This window comes from Lactuca sativa, chromosome 9 (genome assembly GCF_002870075.4).
Source record: "Lactuca sativa cultivar Salinas chromosome 9, Lsat_Salinas_v11, whole genome shotgun sequence".
In the NCBI taxonomy this organism is placed as follows: domain Eukaryota; kingdom Viridiplantae; phylum Streptophyta; class Magnoliopsida; order Asterales; family Asteraceae; genus Lactuca; species Lactuca sativa.
The window spans coordinates 101,439,355-101,452,700 of NC_056631.2; the positions used below are offsets into that span (position 1 = coordinate 101,439,355).

General features: G+C 32.5%; 2 protein-coding genes across 2 annotated transcripts; both read left to right on the plus strand.

The window, feature by feature from the left end:
• Positions 1-1,903: 1,903 nt before the first annotated feature.
• LOC128128666 (phenylalanine ammonia-lyase 1-like) lies at positions 1,904-2,748 on the plus strand. Its single transcript, XM_052767526.1, has one exon. It carries the CDS (start codon positions 2,191-2,193, stop codon positions 2,581-2,583), a length of 393 nt encoding a protein of 130 aa, XP_052623486.1. The 5' UTR covers positions 1,904-2,190; the 3' UTR covers positions 2,584-2,748.
• A 100-nt stretch (positions 2,749-2,848) lies between these two features.
• Positions 2,849-12,786, plus strand: LOC111915057 (phenylalanine ammonia-lyase G4). Its single transcript, XM_052767525.1, has 2 exons — positions 2,849-4,140; positions 10,859-12,786. The coding sequence occupies exons 1-2, from the start codon at positions 3,761-3,763 to the stop codon at positions 12,609-12,611; spliced, it is 2,133 nt and encodes a 710-aa protein (XP_052623485.1). The 5' UTR covers positions 2,849-3,760; the 3' UTR covers positions 12,612-12,786.
• Positions 12,787-13,346: the final 560 nt, after the last annotated feature.

Here is a 13,346-nt window from a genome sequence, read left to right on the forward strand (position 1 = left end):
TATCGGTTAACCACACACGCTCCACTAACGAATTTTATATTCATGGACTAGCATCAAATTCATGTTTTCGTAAAGTAACTAAGATTGGGAATTTAATAAAACATTTAGTTATTTATTCCATTATATTTATTAATGAGAATTAAGTGTCCTATCAAACGCGTTCGGCTAACGACCATCCACCAATCAAGGAAGCAGTGGGTGAGAGTAAACACCCATTCAACCGCCATTTTATAGGTAGTTTCCTTATACCCCCTTATAGATCGACTTCGTGAATGAGGCATAGTAGCGGTTCAACTGACTTATCTTATACGTATAATAGATATTTAAATTTTTAATATTACATATAGTTTAAGGGTGTATTTTGAACATTTCAAAATACTAGGGTTTTTAAATCTATTAAAATTTCAAAAATTAAAACAATTTTAATTCAAATTTTAAAATTTAAAACTTTGATTTAATAACTATCTATTAATTAAACCTTTAATTAATTTATTAAGTCAATTAAGGATTATCCATTAAATTAAACAAATTAATTTAACCTAATCCCTTACCCCCTAGATTTTGAAAATTTGGGAGGGATATACTAAAATCTTTAATTATCTAATTAAACAATTAACAAGATAATTACTAAACATATCAACCCACCCAAAAACCCTAATTTCGAATTCTATGCTTGGAGTGGAAGGCAAGGCTTTCAACCTTGCCTAATTTTCGAAAACCCTAGGGTTATGAAACCCTTGATCTCGAAAATATGGAGGCCAAAGGAAAGGGTTTAAAAAAACCTTAGCAATTTTTGAAAAACAAGGTTATGAAACCCTAAATTGCGAAAAATCCAAGGCCTAGGGTTTGATTGTTATAAACCCTAATTTTGTCAAATTCAATCAATTACCTCAAATCTAATTGAAAACAAAAACCAATAGCTCTGATGCCACTGATAGGTTTTGAACATAGTAAACTATCCTATGTGTGCATACAACCCTAAATGTTGGATCTATGTTTTCTCTATTAGACATACAAGCATTGAACACAACTAGAAACCCTAGCATGCTTCTACTATTTTCAAAATCAACAAAATAGGGATTAGAACAAATACCTTTGTTATTATATTGTAATAACAATGGATTCCTTAAAGATCTCTTGACTTTGAGAACAAGTGTCACAAGTTTAACACCTGTAATGACTCACAAACACACTATGCAAGAGGATGAGATGAGAGAGGAGGGAAGTTGCTCAAAGTTTCGGCTCTTCTAGGGTTTCTTAAGCATGACCGAAAGGGGTGAGGCTCCTTTTATAGTTAGGTTGCTTAGTCCCAAAGTCAGTATTTACAAGTGAAAACGAACCATTCTCGTTTTTTATTTGGATTGTTGCTATGTTCACCATCTTTCCTCAAGCTATCACAAAAATTAGATGGTGGGTGTGGAGAAAACAATTTAGGGATGATGGATAAATCTTGGTCTTAATGTTGGGTGATTGTTTGTGGATAGTGGTTTGGTTTTAGATTTTATGGTGGATCATAGTGGTGGTGGTTGGAGGTTAGTGTTGGCGGTGACGGAAGGTTACCGGAGGTGGTGGTGGTTTCCCCACACTAAACACAAAGAGCGGTGGGGGTGGGGTGGATTGATTACATTTATTTAATTAATACATTTTTAATATATTTAATTAATATTTTTCTATTTAATTAATTAATAATAAAATAAATCAGTAAAGACAAATCAACCATTTTATATGAATTAGATACCATACTTAGAAACAAAAAATTTAATAATAAAACTTCCGAATGAAAATTAAAACTAAAAACCAATCACAAATTACACCAAAGTATAGGGACAATTTGTATACTTTGTCCTAATAATATTATCGACATTCGATCTTCTCTCAAAACCATCTCTCGTCTAGTCGTCTCCAGTATAATGGTCGACGTGACATCATAACAACCATTAGTTTGGATGACCCATTGGACGCTCACCACCGTTTTCCAACTAACTCTCGGCCTGCCAAACCTAAAGTTGTTGGACAATTTCATAAGTCGTGTATTTAAACACTTTCATCTCCCACATACAACCCCATGAAGATTATAGCTTTAATAGCTTCATAATTTCCTACCAAATTTTTTCTTTCAATATTTTATCAACAAATTTTCACCCTCTTTCCACAAATTATTTCTGGGTTTTGCAAAAAAATCAAAAAGAAATGGAGCGTTCCAACGAACATACAACGAACTGGAGTTTATACATGAATGATTCTTTGAATTGGGGTGCTGCGGCAGCAGCATTAAGCGGGAGCCACCTAGACGAAGTGAAGAAAATGGTGGAGGAGTATCGGAATCCGGTGGTGAAATTGGGTGGCGCAACACTGACTATTTCTCAGGTAGCAGCTGTAGCCACTAGGCATGCCAACGACGTTCAGGTGGAGTTGTCGGAATCTGCTTGTGATGGAGTTACAGCGAGCAGTGATTGGGTGATGAACAACATGTTGAAAGGTGGGGATACCTATGGAGTAACCACCGGTTTTGGTGCCACCTCTCATCGGAGAACCAAGGAAGGTGGTGCTCTTCAACAGGAGCTCGTTAGGTATAATTTTTAAAGATCATTACAACATAAAATGCATTCAAATATTTTTCCATTTTCTTTCCTAGTTTTTTAAAGAGACAATAGACGTAATTATTTACACAAAATTTCGATGTTTTTATGACGTATTCTAGACATGCTTGCAACATAGTTTTCATATATCGATTATTTTGTTTCTTTACTTGATACATCAATTATAATTATTATTATTATTATTATTATTATTATTATTATTATCTAAAAAGCATCTATATCTTTTCTTTCTATACTAATAAAACTTGTCATTTTTTCATAATTATATATATTTTTAAATGCTCTATAAAAATAATACTCATCATTTTCTTATTATTTTTTATTTTTTAAAAAGTATTGATGTTAATAATAAGTTATATAATTATTTATTTAATTCTTGATTTTTATAAAAATTTTAAATTCGTCTTGAATAAGTTTCGTTTATGATTGTTAATAATTAATTGTATTTTTATATTGAAAATCCTACAGAATCATGTTTAACTAATAATTTATTGAAAATATTTGATTAATAATTATAAATTTTACTATAAAAATTTAGTTATTTTTATATCAATGGTTTCCAAAAGCTATATACTAATATATTAATAGTTTAGAAAATGCAAGGTTTTAAGTTGAAATGGGTGCATTTATGTCGCTATGTTTTTATCGTCCCTTTTGTCAGAGAGTTTTTGGATTTCTCTGTTGGTTTAAATTATATGCTTTACGAAATTAAGCAAGATTTATTATATATATGAAAAATGAGTTCGTGGTCGCCCACATGATAGAGAGAAAGGGATCGTAATTAATATTTTTCTAATTAATTAATAATAATAATATGATGAAAGAAATAGTAAGGACAAATCAACCATTTTATATGGATTAGGACATAAAACTTCCTAATGAAAAATTAAAACTAAAAACCAATCATAAATTACACCAAAGTATAGGGACAATTTGTATACTTTGTCCTAATAATATTAGGCCTGCCAAACCTAAACCTGTTGGACAACTTCATAAGCCGTGTATTTAAACCCTTTAATCTCCCACATACAACCCCGGAAAATTATAGCTTTAACAACTTCATAATTTCCTACAAAAAATTTTCTTTCAATATTTTATCAACAAAATTTCAACCTCTTTCCACAAAATATTTCTGGGTTTTGCAAAAAAGTCAAAAAGAAATGGAGCGTTCCAACGGACATACCACAAATGGGAGTTTATACGTGAATGATCCTTTGAATTGGGGTGCTGCGGCAGCAACGTTAAGCGGGAGCCACCTGGATGAAGTGAAGAAAATGGTGGAGGAGTATCAGAATCCGGTGGTGAAATTGGGTGGCACAAGACTGACTATTGCTCAGGTAGCAGCTGTAGCCACTAGGCATGCGAACGACGTTCATGTGGAGTTGTCGGAATCTACTCGTGATGGAGTTACAGCTAGCAGTGATTGGGTGATAAACAACATATTGAAAGGTAGTGATACCTATGGAGTCACCACCGGTTTTGGTGCCACCTCTCATCGGAGAACCAAGGAAGGTGGTGCTCTTCAACATGAGCTCATTAGGTATAATTTTTAAAGATCATTACAACATAAAATGCATTCAGTTATTTTCCATTTTCTTTCCTAGTTTTTAAAGAGACAATAGACGTAATTATTTTCACAAAATTTCGATGTTTTTAAGACGTATTCTAGACATGTTTGCAACATAGTTTTCATACATCGATTATTTTGTTTCTTTCATAACTGTCTTCTGCACATGACGGGTTTTAACTTGAGTTACCTACGGGAGCAGCTTACCAAGTCTTGCCAAGTTAAACAATCATGAGGTGGTTATTAGATTACTATATGACACTAAAAAAAAAAACATTTACAATATTGAATAGATAACTTATTATTTCAAGAAAAATCTGCTAATATAGCGTATAACCCCGTTAAATCCCTTTTAGCTGAGAATGTTACTATTGCCGTTACATGTTTATAAAAATATTATAACATGAATCTTTTATTAGTTTATAAAGTGATTTTCTGTTCCGATAGGCATTCGGCAGATATGGTTTATCCTATAGACTATAGAAACAAGTTTTATTCTCATGCTTTAAGATTGTCGATAAACAATATTAGTGTGAAAATAAGGATCAAAGGCGATATTAATTACTAGATAAAATATCAAAACTAAAAAACTTAGTATAACCTGGAGGTGCACAAATATTAATTTTCTTTAAATTAGTTGATTTTTGCAAATTGTTTGGCAATTACTTTAGTCTACAGCGTCTTTTTATTTACTATCGCTTTAGTTTGGAAAGGCCTTGCAAACAGTATTTTTGAGAACTAATGAAAAAACAGGACCGATTCTTTTGGGAACCATTTCGGTAATAATCGAATTGACCTAGTTTTTTTAATTAAAAAAACCGTTATTTTAACGCAATTTTACTTCCAAAACAACCGAACTAATTATAACCGAAATGGTCTTAAAGAATACACACCCAAAATCAATTCAAAAACTAGTGCACCTCCGATAATATTAGGAGTTATAAAAGTAAACGTTTTTTAAGGTTAAAAACTCATTTGAAAATATGTATTATAAGTTTAGTTAGATGTCGAAAAAAGGATAAAATTTTGGAATTTTATTTAAAATATTATACAATCTAAATTGGTCAAAAAAACTTTATCTGATATATATATATATATATATATATATATATATATATATATATATATATATATATATATATATATATATATATATATATATATATATATAATTTGTTGCGCCTGTGGGTAACGCTAATACGTTGTTTATTTGATAATACTTAACATTTTGTTAGGTGGGCTTGGTCAGCTAAAACCTCATACTTGTCTTTTAGTATTAAAAAGTCCGAATAAAGTTTATATTTATAATTTATTGATTAACCTTACTTTAATGGAGCTTATTTTTCCACTACACTTTTCTATCTGTCTGACCGAAAATATAACTCAAGGACAACTGTATCCTTGAATTCATTCTATTTTTAGTTTACGATATTGAAGAGAGAAACATCCAAACCATATATTCTCTTTTTATTCAAAAAAAAAAAAAAAAAAAAAAAAAAAAAAAAAAAAAAAAAAAAAACCATTTTATTCTTTAGTCGTTATCTGTAAAGCACTTAATTTTGTATATCTAATTATCTTGTGATTATCAGAGTTATTTCTAAACAAATGTGGAATTCTATGAAGCCAATAACAATTACATCCTATTGTATATTCGGCTTTACAATAAAATCTACGTATCGATATAGCATAAAGGAAAAATACAAATAAATAAAAATCATTCTTCTAACTCCTTGTGTTCTTATCACTCACATACCAACAATTGCCATCTGAACCTGCAAAACATGCAAAATATATTCTTCTTTTTCATAGTGAGTTATATATTCTAATCTATTTCTTGTTAAGAGATTTTTCCTTTAACTCTTTCTTTTCTCTTCTTTCTCATACTTTATGATATAGTCTTTTATTCTCATAGCATACTTTACTATTCTTTCTCATCACATCTGTCTCTTTTACTATTTTTCTCATGCATTTTCATAGTATTGATATCTTGCTTTATCTTCTACTCTTATTGTCTAATCTTTACTCTTCATCTCATACTCTCTATTAGCTTCTTTATAGACTCATGTCATACTCTCTCTTAGCCTCTTGTCAGGCTCATCTCATAGTATATATATTCTGCTCAAAATCTATATGTATTCTCTTCTCATATTCTTACTCTACTCTTCGCACATCTCTTACTCTTAGTATGTCTGTCTCATACTCTATTCAAACTCCATCTCTCTATTCTCAACTTGAACTAACGGTCCCATCTCATGTTATAATCTCATCTATCTTCTAAGGGAAATAACATCCCATTAACATTACCCGGTGTACTCATTCGGGCTTACTCCTATCTCTTATGATCCCTCGTGGATCCTTAATCATTATTATTTTTATTTTGAATAGCTCATGGATTTATTTACTCTTAATGTTTCACGGAGTACATCTAAGTTCTTAAAAGAACTACATTTTCTAGTTCCACTCATGGAACCTTTCATTTATCTTCTCTAACAATACAATTTTATTTCCACAAAAATCATGTTCTTATTCCCATAGAAATCATAACCGCATTCCTAAATGAAACATAATCTCATTCCTAAAAGAATAATCTTTCTACTCTTCTCTTATTCTTTATTTACACATGTTCCATGGACATTTTATCCCTTTATCTCATCAAGAGATCTTTTATACTCATCTAGTATTTAACTCATTAAGTTCTTAATATAATTCTTCTTCTTATATCTCGTAGGTATTCTACACAATACCATTTACATTTACATACGTATACATACTTTGTTATATGATTATAGTTAATCTCATGCTATTTCTATTTCTACCATCTTTTGGGTATTGACAAATACCTTTCTCGTCTAACCATACATACATACTCTCGGTTTACGTACATGCTCTGATATATGTTTCTAAACGTATACCTCATACATACTCTAAATATACGTACATACTTAGATACATGCTTTTAAACATTTATTTTTAATCTATCTTCATCTAATAACTTAAGGGCATTCACTAGTGTCTCAAGATCAACATACATGTGTGTGTGTGTGTGTGTGTGTATATATATATATATATATATATATATATATAGAGAGAGAGAGAGAGAGAGACATAAGCATACATACACACAAAATCTAGTGAGGGTGAATAATAACTCACTTTGTTAATTAGTAAAGACTAACTACTCTTTCGCTCCATTCTCCCATTGATGCATCTTAATAAATATTCATTGCTCAAGACCTATGCATGCAATATGTCAAGTCCCTTAGAACATGTGTTAGCCTATTAAGAGCTTAACGACCTTCTTATATCAAAATGGTTAAGTAATGGATCAAAATTCTAACTTCACAATTTCTACTTCTAAATCTATTTTAGGCGTTGAATTAAGCATCCCATACTACCTAATTCATTAACCTCTGATCACCAATGTATTAATCATAATCCTCACTAGATAGGATTTCAAAACCTAACTCTCATTAGATTGATTTTACTATGGAAATCACTTACAAAGCTTGATTAAAGCTTCTAAATACTCTCAATAACACTATAATCAAGATATAAGTCGATCCATTCAACCATTCTGGTCAAACTAAACATTTCACCAAAATGGAGAAATCTTACATTAATGGAGAGGTGATGAAAATCATTGTTAGATTCCATCTCTTGCTTCTTTTAGCCTTCTTCTGGCTCTAAAATCGCCTTCATTAGCTCCCAATCTAGTTTGGTGAAATAGGTTTGATAATAGAGGTTTAAAAGATTAAATATCTATTCTGGTAGCGTCATCGCCCCGTGGAAAGCTTCTTCTCATGTCATGGTGACAACATTTCACAAATTTCAACATTGGGACATTTTCTTCCAATCATTAAACGTGCATAACTTCTTTGTTTCCAACCTGTTTCCCGCAAACCTTATGTCCACACAAAGGTGGGGATGAGATCAACAACTCCATTAAGCCACTTCTCACTGACTTAATATAGTTCTTAATCTATTAAGTCATAAAGTTGGCCTAAAAAGCATAAATTCCCTATTATACCCTTTTGACCAAAATGCATCTTCTTTTGCATTTTTTTTCTTGAACTTACTTGTCTAACCTAACCTAAGTGAATTAAACTCATCTTGGTTATTTTCATGAAGTCACAACTTCATAACCCTTCTAAATTCTCATAAATGATCATTTTGCCATTTTTTTTCAATATTTGATTAAAAGTCAAATATCTCTAAATTTCAGGTTCTTACATTGTGTGCTTACATTTTCCTGCTTTCTTGTAAAGTTGAGAACCAGAAAGGAAGTGATAATTATATCAGGTTTAGCAGTCCCGTTAACGGTCTGGATGAAATCCATATAACACTAACTTTGCTAACTAACAACTCAATGTTATCTCCTTCCTTCATAAAGTAACACATCGGGTAATTTTGTAGCTCATTAAAACATCCACAAAAGCAGCTACAAGAAAACCATCACTCATGTGTGTGCCAATTAAGAGAAATCTGACTGATAGGTCATACCTCCATAGAAACAGATATGTTGGTTTCTCTCACTGGCTATGTAGTATTCATCAAGTAGTTATGAATAGGCGAATTAGCACATGAACTGTTCATCTAACCAAAAACATGTTTGCGACTGTTGCCTTCAACTATAATGTTGTGAGAAGGCATGAAACATGCTTATAATCACGTCTAGGGTTTGATTCGAGGACACACTAAAAACTAAGAAAGAATTGCACAAGCGAGGTGTCTTTGTGCAATACAATGGCAAAATAGTATTTGTAATTCCAAAAGGAAAAGAAACAATAGTGTGAACTTGAGCATCTAGGTATCATTTTGAGGTGAATAATCATTGTTGAACATCAAAGATTTGTAACGATAAACGAAGTTTAGTGATTATGTGGAGTAGTCTGTGAGTAATTAGGAGGAATAAAGAGAATGAGGCTATCTTTTTCAGAATTCAAAATACAAATTGATGTAATCCACAAGTCATGTAGCATTAATTATTTGAATTTATCTCTCCTGGGTATCCTAAACTAAAACTAAAATAGGTCTAGGGGTATAATTGTCCTTAAAATAATTTATCATTGGATCAATCAGAAGATTCACTCGAAAAATTAATACACTTCTTTTTGCTTTCTTTTCATATAAACGATTCCATTGCTATCGTCTTTCAAATATGAAACATCATGCCATTACTATTGTCTTTCAAATATGAAACACGAGCTTTTTAATTAAAACCTACATCAATACACAGGGGCGAGTCTAGAACATAAATGTACGTGATTCACTATTTAAATAAACCGATATATAAAAATAAAATAGTAAAAAAAAAACGGGTAGCGTGTCGGGTGGTATAAGGAAAAACGATTTAAATCTCTAACAACTGTATCCGACGATGTCTAATATCTTTAAGTATTTTGACAATTGAATTATTACTAACACTATATAAAACAATTTTGATAATAAAACTATAATTCAAAATTTATATTGGGTTATTTTCTTAATGGGTATTTAAGTATTTGGGCTGTTGAGATATAAAATATGAGTTTTAAAAGTTATGAATTATATTAACTTCTTTCTCATAACAATTTAAGATAGATTACTTATAAAATTTTAGGTGGTTTATAAATAAAGTTTATATATTACTTGAGAAAAAATAAATAAATAAATAAAGATGGATCAAGTGACCCACCTCTGGCCACTGTCAATAACTAACATCGTTTCTAAAATGGTCCCATTACAAGTTTAAAAATTGTTTTATATATTTCAAATTATATAGTTGTCTATATAGAGTAGAAGTGATGTGAATAATATATAATAATTAAAGAAAGAGTGGGCCTTATAGGTCTTTCTAAACTTGCTAAACTAAATCACATATGGCAGTATACAACCCATTTGCAAGAATACAGTGGATGGTCTTAGACGTGAAAGTTAAGTAATTAAATTCTGACTATGATATTACGTATTTAATAATTTCTAAAAGAAAGCAATAATCATTTTTTTCTCCTTTGCCCGTATTTAAACAACATTTAACTATTCTGCACAATATTGAAGATGATATATCATATACATACTTTTACATTATCATCAAACTATGTTTTTGTTGAGTATTATATTAGAAGTAAACAAATGCGTTAATAACAAGGATAGTAAAAAATACAATTATATTTTAGAAATAAAAGGAAAAAAAAAAACACAAACTATCTCAGTAATATTATTATATATTGTAAACATTATTATAAACCATTTCTTGATTATAATATATGACATCTTTCATAAGAAAAACAAGAACTATTGTGCTTATGATAAAATAACCGAAACGTATATTGCTACCCAATAATGACAATAATGTACCCAATGAAATTGTTGCATGATCACTTAACACTGAATTTTGTAATATATAACAGTAAGAGTAACTTATTGAAATGGTTTATCAAAATTGCATGTGTGGTCCCTAACTTTTTTTTTTTTGCATTCAGATCGTCACTGTGGTTTGATTTTATTTCATTTTTCGTCTCTAAAGTTTGGTCAAAATTGCACATTTGGTCCCTAATTTTATGTATGTAAGGGACGAAAAACGCAACAAAATCAAACCACAGGAACGATCTGAGTGCAAAAAATAAGTTAGGGACCAAACGTGTAATTTTGATCAAATTAGTCTAATAGTAATTATTTTGAACTAACTGGGACTTAATGTGACCAATTTCAGATTCTTGAACGCCGGTATCTTTGGTACAGCGGTGGGATCATCAGACCACACACTCCCGCAATCAACCACAAGAGCCGCCATGTTAGTCAGAATAAACACCCTCCTCCAAGGCTACTCCGGCATCCGATTCGAAATCTTGGAAGCTATTACAAAGTTTCTCAACCACAACATCACCCCATGCCTACCCCTTCGTGGCTCCATCACAGCCTCCGGCGACCTTGTGCCACTATCATACATTGCCGGACTCTTGACCGGCCGCCCAAATTCCAAGGCTGTTGGTCCCACCGGAGAATTGATTGATGCTGCCTCCGCTTTCAATCATGCCGGTATCAACACCGGTTTCTTTGAGTTACAACCTAAAGAAGGACTTGCATTAGTCAACGGGACAGCTGTGGGGTCGGGGATGGCATCTGTGGTTCTTTTCGAAGCTAATATCATTGCAGTTTTGTCGGAGGTGTTATCCGCCATTTTTGCTGAAGTCATGCAAGGAAAGCCCGAGTTTACTGATCATCTGACACATAAACTCAAGCATCACCCTGGCCAGATTGAAGCAGCTGCGATAATGGAACACATTTTGGATGGTAGTTCCTACGTTAAAGAAGCGAAAAGGATACACGACATAGACCCACTTCAAAAGCCAAAACAAGATCGTTATGCTCTTCGGACATCACCACAATGGCTAGGTCCGCTTATTGAAGTGATACGTACGTCTACGAAGTCAATCGAGAGGGAGATTAATTCGGTTAATGATAACCCATTGATTGATGTGTCAAGGAATATTGCACTTCATGGAGGAAACTTTCAAGGCACCCCAATAGGTGTTTCGATGGATAATACTCGGTTAGCGATAGCATCGATAGGTAAACTCATGTTTGCTCAATTCTCGGAGCTTGTAAATGACTTTTACAACAATGGGTTGCCATCTAATCTCTCTGGAGGACGAAATCCAAGTTTGGATTATGGATTTAAAGGAGCTGAGATTGCAATGGCAGCGTATTGTTCGGAACTACAATTCCTTGCTAACCCTGTAACCAATCACGTCCAAAGTGCTGAGCAACATAACCAAGATGTTAACTCACTCGGGTTAATCTCTTCACGTAAAACAGCTGAAGCTGTTGAGATTCTGAAATTGATGTCGACGACTTACTTAGTGGCATTATGCCAAGCAGTTGACTTGAGGCACTTGGAAGAGAACCTCAAGTCGAGTGTAAAGAATTTGGTTAGCCAGGTTGCGAAAAAGGTCTTAAACACTGGGCCTAATGGTGAGCTTCATGCATCTCGATTTTGTGAAAAAGACATGCTTACGATTGTAGATCGGGAGCATATATTTTCATATATTGACGATCCGTGTAGTGCAACTTACCCTCTCATGCAAAAGCTAAGACAAGTTATGGTTAGTCATGCACTTGCAAATGGTGAAGCGGAAATGGACACAAGTACCTCAATCTTCCAAAAGATTGGTGCTTTCGAGGATGAACTCAAAGCCCTTTTGCCAAATGAAGTTGAAAGCGTTAGGGTTGATCATGAAGGTGGAAAATTGGCGATTTTTAACCGAATTGAGAAATGTAGATCGTACCCATTGTATAAATTTGTGAGAAAAGAACTTGGAACTTCTTATTTGACTGGAGAGAAGATAATGTCACCTGGAGAGGAGTTTGATAAGGTGTTCTCCGCGATATCGGCTGGAAAATTGATTGATCCATTGCTCGATTGTTTGAAGATGTGGGATGGGACTCCACTTCCTATTTCATAAGTAAAGGTTAATACATTGAGTTATTGTTTATGAAACGACAATTTTTAATTTAAAGTTCGTAGTTAGATAGGAAAATTGAGGATTATGCATCTAAAAACTGTGGGATAATCAAACTGTTGTATAAAGTTTCTATTTTGTTTTTCGTTATAGTTCACGGGATGATTTATTTTGACGATGGTATCTATTATGAAGAGTAAGTTACATGTTTAGTTCTTAACGTTTGGTTTTCATAACACCCTTGGTCCAACGATCGCCAATGTGCAAATTTGGTCACTCATTCAAACCTTGTAACACTATTATCTCCTTTTCCCTCTCCCTCTCCCTCTCCATCTCCATCTTCCCCTCCACTCCCACACGCTCTGTAGTCCAATAAATGGTTCTAGAAGTCAACCATTTAATTGGTACTTATGGCACCCCATAGCCACTATTACAAATATACCCTAGATTATCGGATCTCATATATGAGATATTAAATATCTAGTATTAAATATCGTATCACCTAAGTATTTGTATTTTTTTTATTTGAAACGACAAATCTAACATACTCCTAATCCACCTATATCATCAGTGGGACTTAAATCCTCGACCTCAAGAAGAGAGCACAACACCTGATATTGCTGAGCTAGAAGCCCTTTAGTAACCAAAGGATTTGTATTGAGGATCCATTTATGCATATGAGATATTAAATATCTAGAACGACTATTGTGACAACTGCCAATTTTGAATCCAAAAGAA

Bases quoted from the DNA above. Each gene is read 5' to 3' on its own strand.
- LOC128128666 (XM_052767526.1), top strand. From the start codon at position 2,191: ATGGAGCGTTCCAACGAACATACAACGAACTGGAGTTTATACATGAAT.
- LOC111915057 (XM_052767525.1), top strand. From the start codon at position 3,761: ATGGAGCGTTCCAACGGACATACCACAAATGGGAGTTTATACGTGAAT. The intron at 4,141-10,858 runs GTATAATTTTTA...GACCAATTTCAG, and splicing joins CTTCAACATGAGCTCATTAG to ATTCTTGAACGCCGGTATCT.